General features: G+C 48.2%; 1 protein-coding gene across 1 annotated transcript; it reads right to left on the bottom strand.

The window, feature by feature from the left end:
• Nucleotides 1-390: 390 nt before the first annotated feature.
• LOC117890454 (protein slit) lies at nucleotides 391-21,889 on the bottom strand. The gene is given in 20 exon segments (XM_034795291.1): nucleotides 391-3,594; nucleotides 3,663-3,805; nucleotides 4,131-4,290; nucleotides 4,353-5,877; nucleotides 5,950-6,093; nucleotides 7,033-7,104; nucleotides 7,173-7,541; nucleotides 9,053-9,124; nucleotides 9,200-9,418; nucleotides 9,513-9,666; nucleotides 9,755-9,912; nucleotides 11,089-11,304; nucleotides 12,133-12,276; nucleotides 12,390-12,531; nucleotides 14,143-14,378; nucleotides 15,022-15,165; nucleotides 15,298-15,369; nucleotides 15,842-15,913; nucleotides 16,227-16,298; nucleotides 20,870-21,889. Coding segments are annotated over 20 exon segments (6,666 nt in total). The 5' UTR covers nucleotides 21,223-21,889; the 3' UTR covers nucleotides 391-1,395.
• Between the last annotated feature and the right edge of the window lie 617 nt (nucleotides 21,890-22,506).

The raw sequence follows: 22,506 nt of genomic DNA, 5'->3' as shown, positions 1-22,506 counted from the left end.
CCAGCTTAGATGTTGTTATCCGAATTATGTTTAGGATATTTTTTGTGTTTATATTAATTGTAATATTAGTTACGCTTCGTTTGCACACAGGTTTTAGTTTACGCTTTAGTTACGATAATTAATTATTATTCTAATTCTAGGACAAAACACTCTGCAACAATTTTTGCTTTGAAATTCGTTACACGTTTTTTTGGGGGCAATTTGTTGTTTCGTTTTCGTTTTCGTTTCCATTTCGATTCTCTCATTCGTTTCTTTGTTTTTTACCGGTTCGTGCGTTCTGTTCTGTACTTTCATCTAATTTCATTTGAGCAAAACTTAAACTTAAGAAGGTTTTCCGTTTACATCTGCACTTATTATCGTTTTGCTTACTCGTTTCTTTGAGACTGTTGCTTGCAGGGTGCGTTTAAAACGACCTTTTTTTTGCATTTGTTAATTTAATTGTATTGTGTGGTGTGCGATTTTACGGTGTTTGTTTCTTTCATTAAGTTTTCATTTATCATTTATCGCTTTGTCATTCGATTGCCATGTGGCTGGCTTATCTTTCAACAACTGTTTTCGTTTTCTATCTACAACAGGAATCGGTACTGTACTACATCCAATTTCAGTGTTTCTTTGATCGATTTGGAGGGGAAGGAGCGCTGATGATTTGTTGAAGAGGAGGAATGTTTCAGATGGCAGGACTTTGCTTAAAGCTCGTAAAGGTGGTTTGGTTTGGGGGAAAGAAAAGAGAATTTACATCTCAAACCGAGTTGGAAAGTAAATTAAATCTCTCTGAAACGGAGGCGAAAAGGGATAAGGACTTGGACCTGCTACTTGGGCATGGCAGGGGCTACAGTTGCGTTTCATTTACATACATACATTGACTGGATAATTCGGATCGTATTCGATCGCCGTATAATCAGTTAGTTATTCAGAGTATTATGCACATCGCCTGGGTAGCTTGCACTAGTAAATTGGATATATCAATAGAAGATATATAATGAATATATAATATAGAATATATATATGCATATGTTGGGGAGCTCCATCAATTGCTGGACACTCCGCCGAAGGGTTACATAATAGCGGAAGGGAAAAGGAAAGCAAATTGATGCCGCTGCTTCATCATATATGTGTCTGCATATAGATTATGTGATTAGCTGATGTATATATATGTATAGGGATATATGGTTCGAGTATATATATATATATAGATCTGTGAGTATACATATGCTGAAGGAGCAGAAGTAGTAGTAATAGCAGAAGGAGAATGCCTCGTGTTCTAGTAGTCGATGGAGTGGACAACGATGGCCATAGCGATGACGATGACAATGCGTAGGGAATGGAGATGTAGATGTAGATGTAGATGGGAAAAGTGGGGCATTCGATACCGAACATCGAATACCCTTTGTTGTACTACCAGTGCATCATGCGCAGCTGATCGAGAATGCGCTGCTTGAAGAAGGTGCCCAGCATCCCGAAGACCGTCGAGACGGCCGCAATGCCCATCATGACCTGCATGACGCAATGGATGCCGGACAGCTCCTCCTCCGTCTGCTTGTGGCGGTGGCGTGCCCTGTGGTGTCGCCGGCCGCCGGAGCCTCCTCCGTTCTCGTGCAGGCGCTGCAGCCGCTCCATGTCCTCATCGAACTGCGGCACAATGGCCAGATTGATGACCTCCGTCTTGGCCAGCAGCTGCTCGTTGGCTATCGTGTGCGCCTCCGTGGCTCCACCACCGCCGCCCTTGCTGGTGGCCTCATTGTGCTCCCGCTCCCTCTCCCGCTGCCTCTCCAGCTCACGAATCCGCGACCGCTCGTCCAGCATGGTGTTGTCCCTGCTAAAGTCAAAGTCGCGGCTGAACGGCATCAGCGGCTGCTGCAGCGTCCGCCCCGAGGTGGGGTACTCGGCCAGATTCACCTTCGTGAGGAAGTGACGCGACGTCTCACCGCCAGCTCCGCCACCTCCGCCTGGCTGTGCCAGCAGGGAGCGAGGCGTGGCCTCTGTGGGCAGGGTGGGCAGCTGGTCGCGCACTCGCGTCTCCTGGAACTGGTTCTTCTTGATGCCCAGCACCTCGGACAGCGGCCGATTGATCATCGGCAGCAGCGAGTCGGAAGTGGGACGAATGATGAAGGATCCGCCAGGTTGGACATTTGCCGGGGGCTCCATAATCTCTGGCTGAACGGGCTTTGGCGTGGTGGCCGCTGTGGCCTCTGACTTGCCATCCGCACGATCCTCGCTATCCTCGCTGTCCGTATAGACGGAATCGTCCGCGGACGAGTCGTCGGCTGCACTGTCCAGGGTGGAGGTCTTCGAGGAGGACTCCTTCGACGGCGTGCCGGCGAACTTGTGGGTAAGATTGCGTATGGGCTCGTACTTGGAGCTCTCCGAGTCTCCGCGGTAGAGCAGAGCCACCTTGCCATCGGGTGTTAGAACGGGCGTAATCTTCGGATGTGGCGACGGAAAACGATGACTGCTCTCTGGGTCGGGCGACAAGGCATCGAAGTCGGTGAGCGCTGGCTTCTTCTGTTGCTGCTGCTGTTGCTGCTTCAGCTGCTGGTCCTTGTCCAGCTGATCCTGCTCCTTGTCCGTCTGCTGGTAGACAATGCTCACCTTGCCCAGCGGCGTGGAGATAATCTTGATGGCATCGTTGCCATTCTTGCGGTAATAGTGGCTGCCACTCTTCCGCTGATGCTGCTGCTGATGCTGCGAGCCAGCACCAAAGAAGCCAGCACCGTCGCCTGTGTCGGCGAACTCGTCATCAACGCCGTCATCGTTATCCTCGCCATCCTCATCATCGTTAGCAAAATGGCCACTGCTCTCGCGCAGATCGATCGCAGTGCTCGGCACGGCCACAGCCACAGCCACAGCCGCCGCCGCAGCGGACTGGCTCTCGGTCAGCAGCTTCTTGCGAATATTCTCCAGCTGGCTCTGTCGATAGCTGGCGCTGCCAGTGCTGCTGCTGCTGCTTGGCCTGAACCTTGACTGAAAGCCACCAAAGCCACTGCCCTCCTCATTGACAAACTGCTCCTCGTCCGCCCGTGGCCTGACTGTGCGCGGCCGCTCGAGTGCTATCCGCTCATCGTCCTCGTCATAGCCCATATCCTCCTCCTCGTCCTGTACGCCCACCAGACCCTTGGGGTCGGGCAGCGACTCGGGCGACTCCCGTTCATCTTCACCTGGAAAATCATCATCATCATCCAGACCATCATCATCATCGTCATCATCATCGTCGTCGTAGAGATCTGCCTGCATGCGATCTGTTTGCTCTGTGGGATAATCCTCACTATCCACCAACTCCGCTTCCTCCTCCTGCTCCTCCTTCTCCACCTTCTCCTCCTCTTCCACCTTCTCGTCAACACTTTTCTGGGCCCCCAGTTTCGTGGTGTCGTCCCTAGGGCTAAAGCTAAGACTATCGTTACTATTACTACTATTCCTACCGCTAATATAAGTTAAATTTAAACCTGTTCCTAAACTAACATCTAAGCTGCTATTGCTCCGTTCGAGCAATTGGGTAGTCGCATCTTTCAGTCAGTAGCATTTCTTGGTGCATCCACACTTGCGGACAATATCCAAATTCTTGATGTATTTGCGATTATTGCTGCACACCATGCGCACCTATCAAACAGAAAGGAGAGCGAAGGGTTAGACGTGTCCATTAATCAGCCATCCATCTGTGCACTCACCTTGCGGCGCCTCACAATCTTGGCCGCGCAGCACTGATTGCCGCAGCCTCCCACGCACTTGGCGTACTTCAGCGGCTGCCGGGAGCGGCAGTCGTTCTCCGTATAATACTCTCGCACCTGCTCCTTGCGGCACGTGGATGCAGCTGCAAAATCAACAAAGTGTAATTAGTCAAGAGGCTGGGGGGGGCTCATTAAAAGATGCTAAAAGCAGCAGCTGAGCATCGTGTGGCATGTGGCATGTGTCTGTTTGTGTGTGTGTGTTTATAGCAAATGATGAGGTGAGGTGATGGTGCGTGGTGCAGTCAAGCGATAGAGTTGAAGCAGCGCAAAAGTCAAGCGAAAGATGTACTAATAAGGAGGGATAGCTAACTCTTCTCCCTCTATCGTTGACCTCCACCCCCACACTTAATGTCAGAGTGTCTAAGCCTAAGCATGATAGATGCATGATGTATTTATGTATTTATGTACCGGTGATTGTTGGGGGCTCTGTGTTGCCCTCACCTTGATCGCAGTAGCGTCCACGTTGGCCGTGCTTGCACTTGCACTGGTAGCCATCCCGGGCATTGGCATTCGCCACACAGCGGCTGCCACGTCGGCACTTGTTCTCCAAGCAGGGATCCACGGGTTCCTACATCACAAAACGAATCATAAGTAAGCACAAAAGAAGAGTTTGAATCACTCATCGCTCACCTCTTTAATGTGAGGCGTCTCGTCCATAAAGTCCTGCTCGTCATCCTCCTCGTCGGCGGGTTCGCCCTCGAGCAGGGCACAGCCTGGCGTAATCTTTTGCTGTCGCTGTGCATTGCCAAAGTCCACCAGCTTGTGGTTGATCCACACCTCCTTCATGCAGCCCTTGAAGCTGGTCAGATTGCGTATCTGCCAGTTCTTGTAGGCCTGCTGTGCGGGCTCCGTGGGCAGACCGCCCAGGAACATGGGCGTCATCAGTTTCAGGTAATCGTTGGAGCCCTCATTGATGATGGAGCGTGCCAGGCCGCGGTCCACGCGCAGCGTGAAGTTCTTCTTGATGGCAAGCAGCTCGACGGCATGGTACTTGCCATCCGCCACCATCTCGAAGCTGTACATGGTGGACACGGGGTAGTTGCCCACGTCGTAGCTCACGCGAATGCGTCCATTGAACAGCTCCACCGCCAGATGGGCATCCTGTCCGTCGTACATCAGGATGCCATTCTGCTCCGCGCTGCTAAAGACAATCGTCACATTGGCCTCGGGTCTGGTGCGCAGCGGCTCGAGCTCCACGAACGAGTTGTTGTGCACAAAGCTGATGCTGGTGAGGTACTCGCACCACTTGCCCGTGTAGCCCGGATGGCACTTGCACAGGTAATCGGAGCCGGCGGGATTGGGCTGGAAGCAGACGCCATGCTTGCACTCGTGGTTCTGGCAGGGCGATGTCTGCGGATACATCATGGAGATCATGTTGTGGCCCTCGCAGTATTTGCCGGTGAAGTCGTCGGGGCACTTGCAGACGTAGTCGTTGATGCCATCGATGCAGGTGCCGCCGTTCTGGCACATGTGGTTCTGGCAGTCATCGATGTTGTCCGTGCAGTTGGTGCCGTGGAAGCCCGCCTGGCAGTCGCAGCTGTAGTGCGTAAAGTGATCCACGCACTTGGCTCCGTTGGCGCACGGATTGAACTCGGCGCTGCAGAATTGGATCTTTGTGTCGCAGAATTCGCCGCTGAAACCGGGCTGGCACTCGCAGCGGTACGACTCCACGCCGTCGATGCAGGTGGCATTGTTCTGGCACCTCGTCTCGCCCAGGCAATCATCGATGTTCGTCTCGCAGCGGGCACCCGAGTAGCCGGGCGCACACTGGCAGCTGAAGCGTCCCTCCTCGAGCACCGTGCAGGTGGCATTGTTGCGGCACGGATTGCCGTAGCAGGCGTCGATCATGTACTCGCAGTGCCTGCCATGGTAGCCCGGCTGGCAGAGGCACTGGTACTCCCGCTGTGGCAGGGCCACGCACTGAGCCTTGTTCTGGCAGGGCTGGTCGAAGCAGGCGTTGCACTTGGCCAGGATGTCGTTGCGCACGCGGCCGCGGCACACAAAATTGGACGAGGGCGTCGACAGGATCAGCTTGTCCTTCATCTGCTCGGGCTCCGCACAGCGTGCAATGCCCGGCTCCACATAGTCCAGCTTGATCCAGTCCGAGAACCACTTCAAGTTGCAGTCGCAGTACAGCGGATTGCTGCCCAGGGCTCTGAAAAAGCGGAAGAAATTCCATTGGTGAGCATTGGTGAGATAAGGCGGCAACATTCCACAGAGTACTCACATGTGTGTCAATGACTTGAGATCCTCGAAGGAGCCCTCCGGCAGCATCGAGATGCGATTGCCGTGCAGCGAGAGCACGCGCAGGTTATTGAGGCCAGACAACGCATGCCGCTGCAGACACTGCAGCTTGTTGTACGAGATGATGCTGCAAAAAGGGCGAAACCGGGAAACGTTTACAAATTGCATTAGCCACATGGACACACAGACACACAGACACACACAGACAGTCACAGCGAAAGACGCAATTGATGAAGAAATGAAAGTAATTGCAAAACGTTTTCTATTCGCAATCGGACAACAACGGCAAAAAATAAAGGAAGGATGAAGAAGGAAGGAGGAAAGAAACACCAAAGCAGAAATAACGGCTAAGCTTTGATTGTGGATAGAGCACACAATGTACAGGCGGCGGCGGCATCAGCACAGTGGGTTGATGTGTGAGATATGCATGTCAAAAACTACAACTGAATGGACAACATGACTGGGTGAAATTTCTGCCAAATGGCATCCGCTGTACCCAAACTAAATATCTAATAAGCTCATAAATATAAATATTCCTCCATATATGCATGTTTATGTTCTTTGCAAACTATTTCTTATATAATTTCCACAGCAAACATTTCCCTTCCATCCCACTGTGCGGCAGGCAATAGCATCGACGCGACGATGACGACGCTGCTGACGCCAGAGCAAAGGCAAAGGAAAAAGCAAAAGCCACAGCGCTGACGACTAATGCTTAAGCACGAGTCACGATTTCGACTTTACGTTTCGGAATGAATTTCGTGCCTGCGCCTTGGTTGGGTCCCGCCCGGACAGCGGACAGCAGACGGACTGAAGCCCAAACCCAAACCCATGCCCAAGTCTTGGGTCGACAAACGATGCAATTGGCGCAGAATTGTGTCAAGCCCTCTTGAGCATTGCCTTCGATTTGTGTTGCTTTTAGTTTGTACTCCTAGGTACTCTCCTAGGTACCATTATAGTTTCTGTCTTTTTTTGCGGCTTTTCGTTGCGGTGCAGGAGCAATTAAAAAGCCATTAGACATGGCCATGGACAGTACAAAACCCCCCCTTTGCCCGCCCATACTTACAGCGTGGATAGTTTGGTCAGATTGGCGAAGGTGTAATTGGAGAGTATGGTGATCTGGTTGTTGCTGAGATCGCTGCATAAAAAGAGAGACAGAAAATTAGTGCCAGGGTGAGGAAGTCAGCCCTCTACTCGTTTACTTACAGTCTGGTGAGAGCTCGCAAATGTCGAATGCGCTCGTAATGGATCTGTTCGATCTCATTGGACTCCAGATAGAGTTCCGATGTCTCGGCGGGAATGCCGCGCGGAATCTCCTTCAATTGATTGCGTGAGCAGCGGACCACAGTGCCGGTGCAGGTGCACGACGGCGGACAATAGCCATCACCCAGGCAGCCCTCACTGTTCTCGCTGCTGCATTTGAATTCGTTGTGTGGCAGATCCTTGATTTGCACATCACGTACCTTCGATGGGGCCGCACAACGTGCCGCTCCACCATTCAGCGACTTTTTACGCAACCATTCGGCAAACCAGGCCAAATGGCAATTGCAATTGAATGGATTCGAGGCGAGGTTACTGCAAAAATGGCAAAAAACAAAAGAATTAAGTACAAATGGCTATTGTTATTTAGTATTCCATCTAGGGTATAGCCTCCCTGCTAATCAGATAATCAGATAGAAATTACAATTGGAGTGGAGAACAAAGAATAAGAAATAGACAACGAATATACCCATTTTACCTCTTTGAATATTGGGCATACAAATGGGTAACGAAATGTGTATCGATGGGCATAAAAACATCCCAATTCAATTAGGGCTGTGGGACACATTTTTCCTATGTCTCTTTTCCGCTGGACATTCGGGGATATTCGGGAGTTTTCCGCTGGACTTTGAATATAGAACGAATGTGGATTGGGTTCTGTAAATCAGGAGGGCTCTTTGTCTGCTGCTCTCATTCGATAAACAGATTCCATTTGCCTATTCATGCCGTGTGGAGCCTGCTCGTATGTGGTGTGGCAGATGCCCCTCTTTAGCTCTGCCACTCGGGCCTTTAATTATGCGGTGTGTGGGGCGTTGAGTGGGACCCGAGCAGCACCAGCGGTTGGGTGGTACATAGGAACAATGGGGCACAAATTACATTGGCAATTGCAGAGTTACAACCCGAGAGTCCAGACTAATTCAATAAGCAATTCTGCTTTGTAATGCCATTAGTATTACAATAGAGGGACAGAGTGTGTGTGCGTGTGGCTCCTTTCACACATAAACACCTTTCGCAGGTGGGTGGGTGGCTGTGTGGTGTCATGTGGTGGGTGTCATGTGGTGCACAGCACTTAATGAATTTCATTGATGCTATTTATTAGCTAGTTAAATGAATTTTACAATAATTTAGCAGAGCAGCAACACGAGGCATAGGGACCACAGGCCATGGCAACTCTTAGTCACACCAACACACACACACACACCAGATACTGTAGCCACACACACATACACACACAGAGAGATACTTTTACTCGTAGACGAAGCAGCCGCGCGCTCTCTCTCTCTCTCTCTTCATTGAACTCAATTTTAATTAATTAAATCATCGAAGGCAGTCAGCAGGCGGCAGGCTGGGTGCCTCATGTGTGTGTGTGCCCTTTCCCTGCCGTTCCATCATTCACTTTGGGGGTTGCTTGATTTTCAAGTGAAAAGAGGAGCCAGTGGAATGGATCTGTTATCGCAGCGGGCAAGGCACACACATGGACCCCGCCATAAATTGGAGTTCAATTGAATTATATACAATAGTTTGCTGTGCTTTCGCTGGCGAGCACTGGAAGTAAGAATGATTTGGGAGCAGCCAGCAAGCGAAGCCACATCAGACACAGCAGAGTTCAGCGAGAGAACAATCAAAGCCATTAACCTAATTTTGTGCAGAGCAAAAGGCAATTAATGCTTAAGCTAAATCATTTATCTATTAAAGTGCTCCATGATGGAGGAGGAGTAGTAGGAGGAGGAGCACTTGGCACAGCTCTAATTATTATGTATAGGCAGCAAAGGCATCTGGTAGCTAGAGTCGTTGTGGGAGTCTGTGGTGTAATCAGGCAAACTTACAGCGACGTCAGTGAGTTGAGATGCTCAAAGGAGCCAGGCATGACGCAGGAGATTTGATTGTCGTACAAATTGCTGCAACGAGAGCGGAAGACAGAGTCTATGATATATCAGATATTCCCTTTTGTCGTGCACACTCAGCGGTCTTACAGTGTCTTCAGCTGATGGAGGCCCAGAAACATCTTGTTGGAGATTTCCTTAATCTTATTCTCGCCCAGCTGCAGGTCCTGGATGTGCGAGGCACCCTCGAAGGCATTCGGCTCGATGCCCGTCAGCTGGTTGCGCTTCAGCTCCAGCTTCACCAAATGCGGCAGCCGTCCAAAGAGGCCATCGGAATTGATGCGTCCCAGTTCGTTATCGTTGAGCAAACTGCAAAATCGAATAATGTATCAGCTTAGCTGGGCAAGGGGGGGAGCGAGAGGGGCAAGGAGTAGCCGGATGCAGCAGCCGGAACCGGACTTACAGCTCAGTTGTATGCAGGGGTATGTCACGTGGTATTTCCTTCAGCCCACGGCCCGCACAGTCGACGGTGGTGCCCTCGCAATGGCACATGGCCGGGCAGTCCGAGTCCATGCGACACTCTCCGGACAGCTTCATTCGCAATTCATCCCAGGAGCCTGCAAAAATAGTTTCAAGGGTTTAAGCGGGGGGTTCGTCCTCTGTCCACTGTCCTCTGTCGTGTCGGTGCCCAGAATTTTTACTTACATTTAAATTTCTCCTCGCGCAGAGATTCAATGCGACGACGATGCATCCGCTTGGGCGACTCGCAGCGCGCTCCACTTGTCTCTATGGGATTTTTGTGCAAATAGTCGGCCAGCCAGCGGAGATTGCAGTCACAAATGAAAGGATTCTTGGCCAGATGTCTGTGTATATATAGAAAATGTGTGTACATGTTTTTTTGTGAGAAAATGGAAAGAAAGTAAGCAAAAGAAAGTAGCATTGAGCATTCGACTGAATGGAATGGCGTTCTTAAGGGATTCACTGAGAAAGATGTTGCAAGCAGCAGCCCAGTGGAGGCTTGAGACGTCTTAAAAGTGCACCAGCCTTGTGGCTACGACATTTCCGTTGTTGTTCCACTTCCCAGCCACCCCGCCTTCACATTCCTGGGTGGGTGTTTTGGTTGTTTTGAAACTATTTAAAAGCAATTCCCGACAGGGTTGCCAAATGCTCAGGAAATTGCAAACTTGTAAGTGCATGTTTCAGTCTTTTATTTCGTTTTCAAATGTATTCCCAGGTGCACAGAGGGAGATTCAGTAAACAAAGAGCATTGATAGGTGGCATATTGATCCCTTTACGTAATGTAGCATTGCCAAAGCGAACTCTGGACGGGTCTGGACTGCTTTCATATTAAATTAAATGAATTTTTCTTTCACAATTTCTGCTGCCTCATTTGTTTTATGGATCTTAAGCAGCTTAAAGTGGTTTTCCACTTGAAGAACTGATCGCTTTCAGCCCAGTTAATGGTTAATGGGTAGTAACAAAAGCTGACATGAGAGCTGACAACCCTGGAAAACTGCTTAACCCACTCAAGCATACAAATCCTGGTCCCGTCGCGCACTTAGAGTCCCATGCTCTGGAGCCGCATACATTTATCGATGCCAAAACAGAATTCTTCTTCTCAGCGTCTCCTCGTCCCCGTCATCGTCATCGTCATCGTCATCGTCTTTTGTTCGCTGTAAAGAGCGACCCAAAGGCTTCACGGTTCACCGGGGGAATCCCGGGGGAGAGCAGAGAAGTTGCAGTGGAAGGCGGCTTGGAAGCTGCAGCTTGTTTGCCGCTAAACAAATGTCAACGCGCAGACGAGGCAGCGACGATGAGGCAACGACGAGACGAGGGACCCAGTCAAAGGCAACTACTAAATGCACTTCAGAGGTTTAACACCAAAGTGCCTGATGCTCCATTCAAGATGGGCCACGGCATGCACGAAGGCTTGGGCATGTTCAAGCTCTGGTGGAGGCATCCCCACCCATGCATCCATCCTTCCCATTCAAGTGGTGGGAGCAGCAGTGGCAGGAGGCCGTCTCTTTCCATGTACTTACACCGTTTTGATGCTCTTCATGGCGTCGAATGTGCCATTAGCCAGGGACTGTATGTTGTTGTCGTACAGCGAGAGCAGGCTGAGGCTGTGGAGGTCGCGGAAGGCGTCCTTGCGTATGCACGAGATCTCGTTGGCGTTCAGCAGCAGCAGCTGCAGCGAGCCGAGTCCTTTGAAAACGCCCGAGGGTAAGTCCTTTATTTTATTGCCGTACAGCACGCTGGTTTTGGGGCGTAGCAGAAGGTGGAGCAGCAGTTGGAGGCGAAGGTGGAGCAGCAGCAGCACAAGCAGCAGCAAACATGAAAAGAAACACAAATAAAACACACGACAAATGTTGATAAAAAAAGAATGCGCAAGAAATCACAAAAAATACTGGGCTGGCAGGACAAAGTGGTTAAGGCTGTTGTTGTTGCCGTCATTCTTCTTCTCTTGTTTCGTCTTTCCTCTTTCCTCTCTTCTCTTCCTTTTTTTTGTGTTTGTTGGCTGTGGTTGGCATTGCGGGCGGCAACTGGTTTTGGCTTAACCGACTGGTGATGGGCGTGGGTGTCGTGCGTGACACGTGTGGGGAATGGAATTCTGAATTCAGCATAGAATTTTTCTTTGGTAAAATGATTCCTTCCACTCCTAAATCTCTCAATAAACTTTTTTCGGCTTGTCCTCCCATTAAGCCGTGTCCCGTGTCACGCACTCCTCTCTTTAAGGGCTACCCATGTACTCGGCAGAAGGACAGGGCGTTGGAGCTTTTAGTCAGGTAAGCTGATGCCTTGCGGGCAGCTCTTAGCGTGGGCCCGATTAGCTCGCTTCTGGCCAGCCCCAGAGCACCGCCTGTCACACACCACACCACACACAGTGCCTCTTCAGTCACATTTAGAGTTCAGTTTAGCCTCAGGTGAGTGCACATTTTGTTGTGTGTGATGGCTACTTGTTGCGCACATCACACCAGACGGGACCAAACGGGACCAAACGGGACCACAGTGCACCTGAAACCTGAAACGCATACCGTGCCCAGGCCCACCCAGTTCTCTGGGCGCACATTATCCGTACTTACAGTGTGGTTAACTGCTTTAGGCCGCTGAGTGCATCATGGGCTATCCTCGAGATGTTGTTGTTGGACAAATCAATGCGTCGCAGGCGTCGAAAGCTGGAGAACGATTTCGGTGGCAGTTCCGTAATGAAATTCTGCTCGAGGCGTCTGCAAAAGAGAGAGAGAGAGAGAGAAGGAAAGAGTAAAGTAAAGAGTAAAGAGAGATTTGCATGCACAAGATGCGAGTGTTTCAAGAGATTTGAAATCCGAATTGCACTTACAGTTCCGTGGTGTCGTCTGGTAGCGTGACGGGCACACTGGTCAGGCTCTTCTCACGGCAATCAACGATGCCATCCGCACAGCGGCATGGGTGTGGACAGCTGTTCTCCACTCCGCATTCCATCGGGGCATGCTCCGTCAGACCTGATGGAAGACAACACACATAAATGAGATGATGGGGTTTACTTAATTTTGCAAAATTTAATTTGAACTTCAAGTCGCTAGACGGTAGTCTCTGCCGCTCAACAAGGCAGCCCATCCGATTTGATCGCTCTTTCTCCTCCCCTTCCTCTCTGTACATAATTATGAATGCTACTGCACAGCACGCCATGTACTAGAGGGGCTCTGGAAATGGATTAATGGATGTGGATGGAGCATGGGGAGGTGCAACTATTGCCAGCCGCTGGTCATAAATGTTTACCCACATAATTCCATAGCATTTCATCCAAAACGAAAGTCAAACAAGGAACGAAATCACAACTCAAGCAATCAATGGTTGCCAGGTGGAATTTGGGATGCTCTAACCCGAAGAGACGTTCCTTTCAGACGCTAAACTTTTCGTTTCATCAAATGTTCTCATCATTATGGCACAAACAGTAAGTATCTTGAGTATCAGATCTCATGACACGGGTCTCTATATCAATATCATGTCCCCCGCATTGGCATATCAATTTCACAGGCTGCCCCAAAAAAATATACCCTAACCATTGAGATTCAACAGAAAGGAGATTGAGGAAAGAAAACTCGTTTCATTTCGTTTCTTTCGGTCTGGGTATGGGGCACATTTTCCGCTTCATTGAGCGGACGCTCTGTGCCTCGATTGTGGCCAATTTCCCATTCACTTGGCTCAGCGCCTTGCCTTGCCTTGGCTTCGCTTGGCACTTGGCCCGCAGCCGCTGTTTCAGCTTCAGCTTCAGCCTTGGTTCGAGCATCTGCATCTCTGCGTCTTTCGTTTAGGAAAAAGAAGCCAAAAACACACACACAGAAGATGATTTCAACGGCGTTAAACGTTTTGGCAAACACACGACGCCGAGTCGATGAGCGGTGAAGCCGAAGACGATGCGCGATGCGATGCGATGCGATGCGATGAAGCCACCAAAACCACCAAGTGGTTATGTTTATACTCTTTCTACAGCGAGGGGTTGTATTATTTGGGCACTAAGGCAAGCTGTCTCTTAGTTTTTACCATATTTATAAAATATTCAACAACGTTAACAAATGATTTCTATGGTAAATAATGGAAATTTCAATAGTTTAATCTTTGCTACTTTTGAGGAAGTTATATTCTCCTCAAGCTCTCATGAATACTCTGATTTGTAGTGTATTTAAAGATTCCATCTACAGCAAGTGTACAGCTCCCTTTCGCATTGCTCCAGCCCCTGCACCTTCACCCTACTCATGTTGCTGTTGCTGCTGCTGCTGTTGCTGTTGGTGGTGGGCGTTTGCAGCGGGGGTGGGTGTGCCCATATGACTGCTTATGATTTATAGTGCTTTGTGTTTGCCATCGTTCGATGGGTGCTTTGGCTTTGGCTTTGGCATATAAAACTAATTAATTTGGCGTATACAACCACATGGAGGGGCATATGGCATGGCATGGCATGGCTTGGGCATGGAAACGGGGCCGAACGAAGCTGAAATGTTTGCCTATTTTTGGTAGCGCCTTTTGAGAGTGCAGCAGCAACATGTTGCACAGACCAGACACACACAGAGAAAAAACCATACCATATACCATAATCGTATAATCGTATAACATACCTGAACATTTGAACTCCTGGTCGTGCAGGTCCGCCACGTTTTGGCCCTTCAGCTGCGAGGGGGACTGGCAGCGGGTGTAGGGGGCCAGCCGCGGGGCGCTGCGTAGGTAGCGCGACAGCCAGGACAAATGGCAATCGCAGGCAAACGGATTGTCCGACAGTCGTAGCGCCCTCAATCTGCCCAGTCCGCCGAAGGCATTATGGGGCAGGGCGGTCAAATTATTGTTGTTCAGCGTGCTACAAAAAGAAGAGAGGATACAAATAAATAAACATATACTAGTAAATATGTAAGCATGTAGAAAGATACAGACAGCAAGATAGTTGGTTAAAAAGGAGAGAAAATATGAAGTTGACTTTATCAGCTGGGCCGCATCTTTTTTGGCTAGTTATGTTTTCTCTTTCAGGCAGAGAATGGGATGGGCCCAAGCACAACCGACAGCAGATCGAATGCTGATCGAAATTTAATTAAAAATTTACCATCCATGGCCGCGAATGAAGGTGGGTAATTCATTCCAATTTGCATTCTTTCAGTTAACAATTCACTCTAAATAAATCGATGTATCATCGAGGAGCTGTTTGTGTGTTTCCCCCCCTCGAATCGGTTGATATATGGCCACCACTTTGTGGGGCACTCCGATTAGTTTATCTCGCGCCGCGAAAAGCTAAACCATTTATTATGTAATTTGGGTGGCAGCGTCCAACATTAACCGATTGATTTTTAATTCATTGACTAACTCCCCAGTTGATTGATTAACAAAGGGCACTAATTTAGTGATTAATTACTCCGCTTATACTGGCTCACACAGAGATTCATTCATTGATGGACTTGCCAATTAGTGGGCTTAGGCATCTGTGGGGATCTACCTATAGCCATACTCACAGTATTTCCAGCTCCACGAGACCCTTGAAGGCATGCTCGTCCAGACAGGTGATCTGGTTGTTGTCCAACTGGAGGCTACGCAGCGACTGGGCACCCTTGAAGACTCGCCTTCCCACCGTCGCGATGACATTGTGGGAGATGTCCCTAGAGGGGGAGGAGGGATGGGGATGGAATCAGGAATGTTAGTATCGTTCGGTACATGGCGCACATCGTTGCAGATGGCTACAAGTATGCGACTACTATCGGCTACTTTGATTCGATTTTACGAGTACTTACAATCGCAAAAGATTCGCTGAACTTGTCACAAAGTTTTCAGGAATTGCCTTTAGTCGATTGTTGTTTAGGCGTCTGATTGATATTTGATTTGATTTGATTTGATTTGATTAGAGTGTTGGTTTGTGTTTGTTGTTGCGGTTTGGTTTGGTTTTTTGGTGTTTTTGATTTGGTTTTTGTTGGTATTTGGAGACGAGCATATTAGGGCACGCAAAACGAAACGGTAACGAAAGTAGAGAGTAGTCAAAAAACGGTAGAGATATGCAATAAAATAAAACAGAGAACGAATACGGGAATCAGATACGCAAAAATGATTAAACAAATTCGAACGGAAATCTGGCATCAAGCTAGCTAGAACTACTAATAGAGTGGGTACATAAGTATATCTAAATACGATATGTACTCGTGTTAGTATCCAATAAAAAAGAGCTTCAAAAAATGGGTTAGTATTAAATTTGTTCAACAAGTTCTTCATGCAGCTACTAGCATCAGTAGAAATGGAAAGTTAAATTATAATTATAATATGCCTATGCCACAGTGTACTTACAGTCGCTCCAAAGAGACCAAATCTTGGAAGGAGTTCCTCTCAATCGTATGGATTTGGTTGTCAGTCAGTTGTCTGGTTGGATATGGAAGAATATTTAAACATAAAGATTAGTAAATGCTTTAGAGTGGTGTTGAGATCTTTTTTCTGTTGGATGAACATCATTCCATGGCGAAACCTGTCGAAATTCTCTAGCTTCGGTGGGAAACTCAACTTCTAATCTCTTGAATCTTAAAATTGATTGAGTTCGTCCATGTGCATCCATCTCTCCGATGGAATTTCCTTTATCATAGATACTTCAACCACTCCCATTAATCGCTCAGGCATATTCCTGAAGCTAAAGCTTCCTTCTTATGGCATAAAGAACTCCCCTTTGGCGCATACTTACAGCATTCGGAGCTTGGTCAGCCGCTGGAAATCCGTCTCGTATATCACGGTCAAATTGTTGCCCTGCAAATCGCTGCAAATATAGATAAAGAAATTACGATTAAAGGAATGGAATGGCATTAATTATGTTGCAAGCTGTAGGATGTAACCCAAGGAGCCCCCATACCACAAACTCTTTCACATTCAAGGCAGAGCGATAATTTTTTTTAATTGCTTGTAAGACAAGAGGAGAAACAAGAATCTGAGATATGGCAAGCAGCGTGGAGTGGAGTGGTGTAGCTGCTCCAGCTGCGCCAGAGAGTGAAAGAGTGAAAGATTTTGTGCTGCCTGTTGGGGCTGATAAAGAAAATATGATATTTAATCATTGAACATGGAACCCCGCCAGATGATCGCAAAGAAGGAAGAACTCGGAACTCGTTTCTCTCGGTGGTGGTGCAGACAGACAGACAGACAGACAGACGGACATACAGAAAGAGAAACAGAGGTAAAATTTGTTACCTGTAGATGTCATAACAATGAAATGCAGCCAAAAGAGATACAAAAGAGCAACCCACCCCGGGACAGCGGACAGTGCGCAGTCTCTGCGCTTCGATCTTAACCGAAGTCCGAACTGAGCCGAGCCGAACCGAACCATATGCACATGCGCAGACTCAGACGCCCTCCCTCCCCGCCCCACCTACAGACAACAACGATTACAACAACTACACAGGTCCGGGCCGTCGTTTCTCAGCTGCTTATTTTTGAGCAAGGTTCCGAGACCCGCGAGACGAGACCAACTCCAACAGGTAGTAAGACCTTCAGCGACCCAAAACGTAAAATATTTTTTGTTCAGGCTTAAGCCTTAATGAATCCCGCATCAAGTTGCCAGCCCAGCCAGCACCGCGAACACCGCACGGAAATTTACACTGAGACAATAAGGCTGCTTCTCGAGAAATATGGTAGATCTTAAGTCAAAAAGGACACGGACTTTTCGGCTTGGGAACTGCATTGAAACTATTTTTATTAATTTATTATACATTTATGACTGGAGAATGTCTGGAGAATTTACAATTTACAACTCTGATCGAAACCCCTTCCTGCTCACCGACTAAAATATTCAAGTAAAACATTACCATTTTTTGGCCAGTGTAGACGTAGTCTCCGAAGAAGGGGCAAAGCCCGTATTCACTTGCGCTTCACTCTCTCAAACACACACACAAATTTTAATGAGCTTAATATCTCTTCTTTCCACATCTGTGGGCATCATCTCCCTCTCGCTTAGATCCAACAGATTACACCATACACCAAGAGCATATCCAACAGCAACAACAGCAACAACAATGCGGTGCGCGATTTTCGATCGCTTTTGCCTTTTGTTGTAAAAGCGAAACAAAACAAAAGCTTTGCCCCATAGTGTCTCCGCTTCTCCTCTGCTCTCCTCTCTCTTAATCTTTATCTCTTGCCTAATTGCTAAACATTTTTCAAATGCTTCTGGCACTGGTTGTGGCGGTGGCGTTGGTTTTTTCCGTGTAATTTGTTTCAATCATTTTTGGTTGGTTGGTTGGTCTGTGCATAATTTTTGCCGTTTTTCTCTGGCTTATAATTAAACATTTAGACATTTAACTTCATTAAGTCCTATGTGGGGTCGTCTCTCTCTCCAATGCGAAAGCTTTCGGTGTGTTTCTGTTTCTGTTTCGCTTTTTCTTTTGATTTTGTTGGTTTTTGATGCCAGCCGCGTGACGCCTAAGTGCTGCCTGTTGCCCAGGCAGGCAAACCTTCCTTCCCAATTAGGTGCCATCTTGGTTTTTGCTCTTTTGTGGCTCTCTTTGATGTGTGCCCAGAGCAAGAGGAGCAGCAGCAGCAGTAGCTCGAAGAACATCCAGAGAGGAAGGACATATTTGGATACCCTTTCGGTATCAAGGGGCATAAGGCAGAGTATACATATGAAAAATATTTAAGTTAGGTTTAATTGGAGTATCTTTGGAAAAATGTACTACCATGTACCACATATAGAAACCTCTCTTATAAACCCATCCCTTCCCTGCAGTAACAACCAGCTGCTCTAATTAACAATACCCTTCAGCAATACCCTTCTGCAGTGCAAAAGCAATGGTAAGCAGCTGCTGCTATAAATTAGCCGTTCTCAGGTGTGAAAGGGAGAGACGGTACCGAACCCGAAAGACCCTTTCCCACTCCCCCACGCCCTCACTCACACCCTCGCCCAACATTAAATATGCAAAAATGCTGTCGTGTCAATCGAGTAAACTGTGTGGGTGACAGCCAGTGGGAAAGGGATAGCCAGAGGGAAAGGAAAAGGAAAAAAGCATAGGAATAGGGACAGAGCAGAGCTGCCTGTCAGAGCTTAGATTGGCACTCCTCTTCTCGCTGCCAAGCTCGTTGGGGTTCATTCTAGTTCCGTTTTCTGTGTAATTAAATGGCAATGACTTGTCCAGCGGGTGGGGGGGATTGCTGGTGGCGAGCGGTGCTAGAATTTGCCAGGGAACCCAGTTGGCATTTGCCATTGTTTTTCATTGCTATCCCCTCCTTTCTCTCTCTGTGTCTGTGTATCGACAGGCCAATAGTTGTTCAATATTTGTGGTGTATGTTGTTCTTCTATGTTCTGGTTCTGTCCGGCATCAGGGTGCCTCAAGCTGCGGTCAATGAATATTCCAAAACGAATTATTTGAATTTAAATGGGAATGTATTTCAAATGCATTTCTCTTTGGCATTTAACTTTGAGTAAATGCTAATGTCTAGTGCAGTTGCACTTCATTTCAAAGTGAAATATTCAACATAATCTAACTGAGATAATTCTCCACCAATTCCCTATCAAATTTCATTCAATTTATGAGTTTCCCTTTGACAGCTTTCAATGAAATCTCCCGTGTCCATCAACCATTATTTATAATCTGTTGAAATCATAATTCCCCCGCCACCAGACACTCCATCATTTTCCTCTCCCCACCGCTTCGGCTGCTCTTTTCCTTTGCGCTCTTCTCTTTGTGGACTGTTCTCTAAGCTGTGCTCAAGTCTCCTCGACACATTCTTGGCACTCTGACACAGAAATCTCTCCACTCTCCGCCCAGGAATGTCACTCAAAATATGTGACATCTTTCTCTCTCAAAAGCAATGAAGCATGAAGCACCCTGTGCTGCTGGTGCTGTTGCCGCTGCTGCTGCTGCAATTCCCATTCCCATTGCCTGTGACCGTGCTCGGGCTTTCAGAGTATTGCTATTTTAAAATGCAAATATGTCGTGCATGTTGATATGTTTTCTGTTTCTGTGTGGCAGCATTAAAAAATAAAAGACTACATAACAAATAAATACCAAATGTGTCCCTGAGCGACGCTCGAGAGCGATCCAACGATGGTTGCCGCTGCTGCTGTTGCTGCTGTCGTTGCCTGTTTGACTGCTTATAACTGAACTGGGCTATAACGCTGGCTATGGCTACGGCTATGGCTGATACGAGTATCTGTTATTAATTTATGTACAAAAACTGCAGCCACGACAACAGCATGGCTTTTGAGGTCGTTTTTTTGTGGGGCTGCCAGAAGGGGAGGGGCAGCAGCCACAGCAGCAGCAGCAGCAGCAGAGGTTGAAAGGCATTCTGCATACACTTGCTAATTGCCGGCGCGTTAATTTATGTGGCGACTGTAAGCAATGGACAGGGAGTCCAAGCGGAGACGCAGAGATGTACGACCGGCGCGAACGATTGGCTTAATGCATTTGAGTCGAAGCGCGGCATGCAACAATTATGGCTTTGGTCGCTGTGGCGGTGCCCCCGATGCGCTTATGGGGACTCCTTCGGCGACAATTAATAAACTTAATGGCAATTTAATGTAAAAGCAACTCCCAAAGAGACAGACAGAGACAGCAGAGGAGCGTCTCCAGAGAGAGATAGAGGACACGAATATTTGTTTGAGCATGGCACTCTGATTTCAAAGAGTGTGCGGGCAGGCGCTTGGACAGTTCGATGTTCAGCAACGGACCTTTTCCGTTCGTTTGTTTTCTCGTTATCGACACGACGACATGGTCATGGCTTTGTTTGTCCCCTGACTCCGCTCCTGTTTGGCTATGTAGAGTTTTAAATAAATACAAAACGGAACTCAGCACCAGACCAATCCCGGCCGGAACCCCCACAACAATCAGACCATCATCGTCGGTCGTGTGCGTGCGTCAGCGTCTGCGTCTGGTCTGGACGTCGCCACCGGGGCTTTATTATTTTAATAGAGTGTGCATAATATTTGAACAATTGGCCCGGCAAAGAGTATTCAGCATTCGCAGCATTTGGCATTTGTCACGCCGCATTCAGGTCGGGTCTAGTCTAGCCCAAAAGGAAGTCTTTGAACAGATTTGAAAGGCATTGATATTGATTGGGGGATTGTGTCTGGTTCGAGCGGAAATCTTTGTTTTCCTCTCCAGTGTCGGCAGGGGAAATGTGTTTCTGATTGTTCTTTGGGCATTCCAAGTGATTGTGCTGATGGCAAATGTGCATATAAAAGGTGAATTTTCCATTGGATTTGTGTCAGGAATATTTCACAATGAATCCAAATGAAATTTGCGCAAATATTTGGATAGGTCTGTGTACGGAAATCTACTTTGATAGGACACATATTTTTGGGCATAAGTATTTTTCTGATATCAAGAGAGGAAGGGTTCTACTTACAGTCGTTCCACATCTGCTGAGATCTTTCTGGGTATCTGGGTGAGTCCTCGGTGCGAACAGTCGACGGTTAATCCGCTGCAGGAGCAGACCCGCGGACAGCGGGCCTCCGTAATGACGCCGACACCGCCTCCGGGTATGTGAATGCCCACAGAGCCCAGGCCCCCGCTGGCGACGCTGGAACTGGCATAGCCGCCCATGGCATATGGCTCGGCGCCCACTGGCCGGATGGCATCATGGTGCAGGACCAGAAGCAGCAGGAGCAAAGGCAGGGTCCGAAATGGTGTGGGTGGTGTTGGTGCTTTTGCTGATGCTGGTGATGGCAGCCTCGTCGTCGTCCTGGACGGCGGCGCCATTGTGGCACATTTAAGCAGCAGCGTGCGGCGTTTGTTCCTAATTGAAAGCGCCGTCGGATGCGTGGGCGGACGCCACTTTGTCAACACCAATCAAGCAATCGGATTTGGTAAATATTTGCCCGGAAACGGAACGAAAGGATTGATAGGGGCACACGGCACTCTCACTCGCGCTTCACTGTTTTTCCACTCTCTCTTGGATATTTTGGGGGCGGAGGCGGGATTAAACACACGCGCGCGCACTCCCCGGCGCTCACTTCTTTTTTTTGTCGAGCGTTTTACGTGCGGCCGTCTCGAACGCGCTTCTTGACCGTAATGAAACCAGATGATGATGGAACAGAAGCGTCGAGCAGCGAGCAGCGACCGACGAGCAGCGAGTAACGAGTGGCAGAGGGCAACTCCACGCTCTTTCCTTTCCGCTCGAGAATGTAGGTAGATTCTTGGGCAGATCTACCCGCTCTCTCGCTTAGCAGGAAATGCACTGTTCCTTTCGCTTTTGTCTAGTATCTTCTCTCCTCTCCTCTCCTCCTATCTTGTATCTTTTCAGTTGCACTTGGCTGTCAGCAGTTGGCCTGTTGCCTCGGCAGCAACTTCATCATCATCAGCGGCATCAGAGGCGGCAACATCATCGTCTCCGACAGTGGCAGCGGAGACCTGCTGCTGGGCGCATCTGCAACAAAAAAAACGTTGAGAGGGAAAATGAGAAAATGTGTCGGTGGAAAATCATGAAAAATTATCTATAAATTCGGCAAGCCATCGCAGAGACAGGAAATTGCCACCGAGTCTGAGTCCATACATATATTTATTTCACTTAAATTCGTTATATACGAGCATCAAGAAATCAAGTGGCCGGAAATTTATTTTCTCAACTGTCACACTCCAACAAGATCCAATGATATATTGGCCCAGCCATTGAATTAGTAGAGAGGGGCAGTGCCCCCTGTGCAACCCTTGGCACAGGCAAACAGAAAAGAAACACAAACACACCTGTCCGCTAGGTAGGACTAGCGGGGGCAATCAGCTCAAGGGAACCCTACCATTATCATTATCTGATGTTTAGATAACATGTGTTTTCAGGCTTCCTTACGAATTTCTTTATAATCGCTAATTGCTGAGTGGTTTTTCCTTGAGGAGTTGCTACAGAAATTCTGTACTTTCTCATGACTACCTACATATGGTTATTATTATACCAAAAAGTGGTTGCAATATTTTCTTTCGTGTGAGAGCATGTGAAATTGTTGATTCATGGATCTAATTGGTTCCATGGACTGTCGTTTCAAACATGTA

This window comes from Drosophila subobscura, chromosome E, assembly GCF_008121235.1.
Source record: "Drosophila subobscura isolate 14011-0131.10 chromosome E, UCBerk_Dsub_1.0, whole genome shotgun sequence".
In the NCBI taxonomy this organism is placed as follows: Eukaryota; Metazoa; Arthropoda; class Insecta; order Diptera; family Drosophilidae; genus Drosophila; species Drosophila subobscura.
This window is presented reverse-complemented; position numbering and strand designations above follow the sequence as displayed.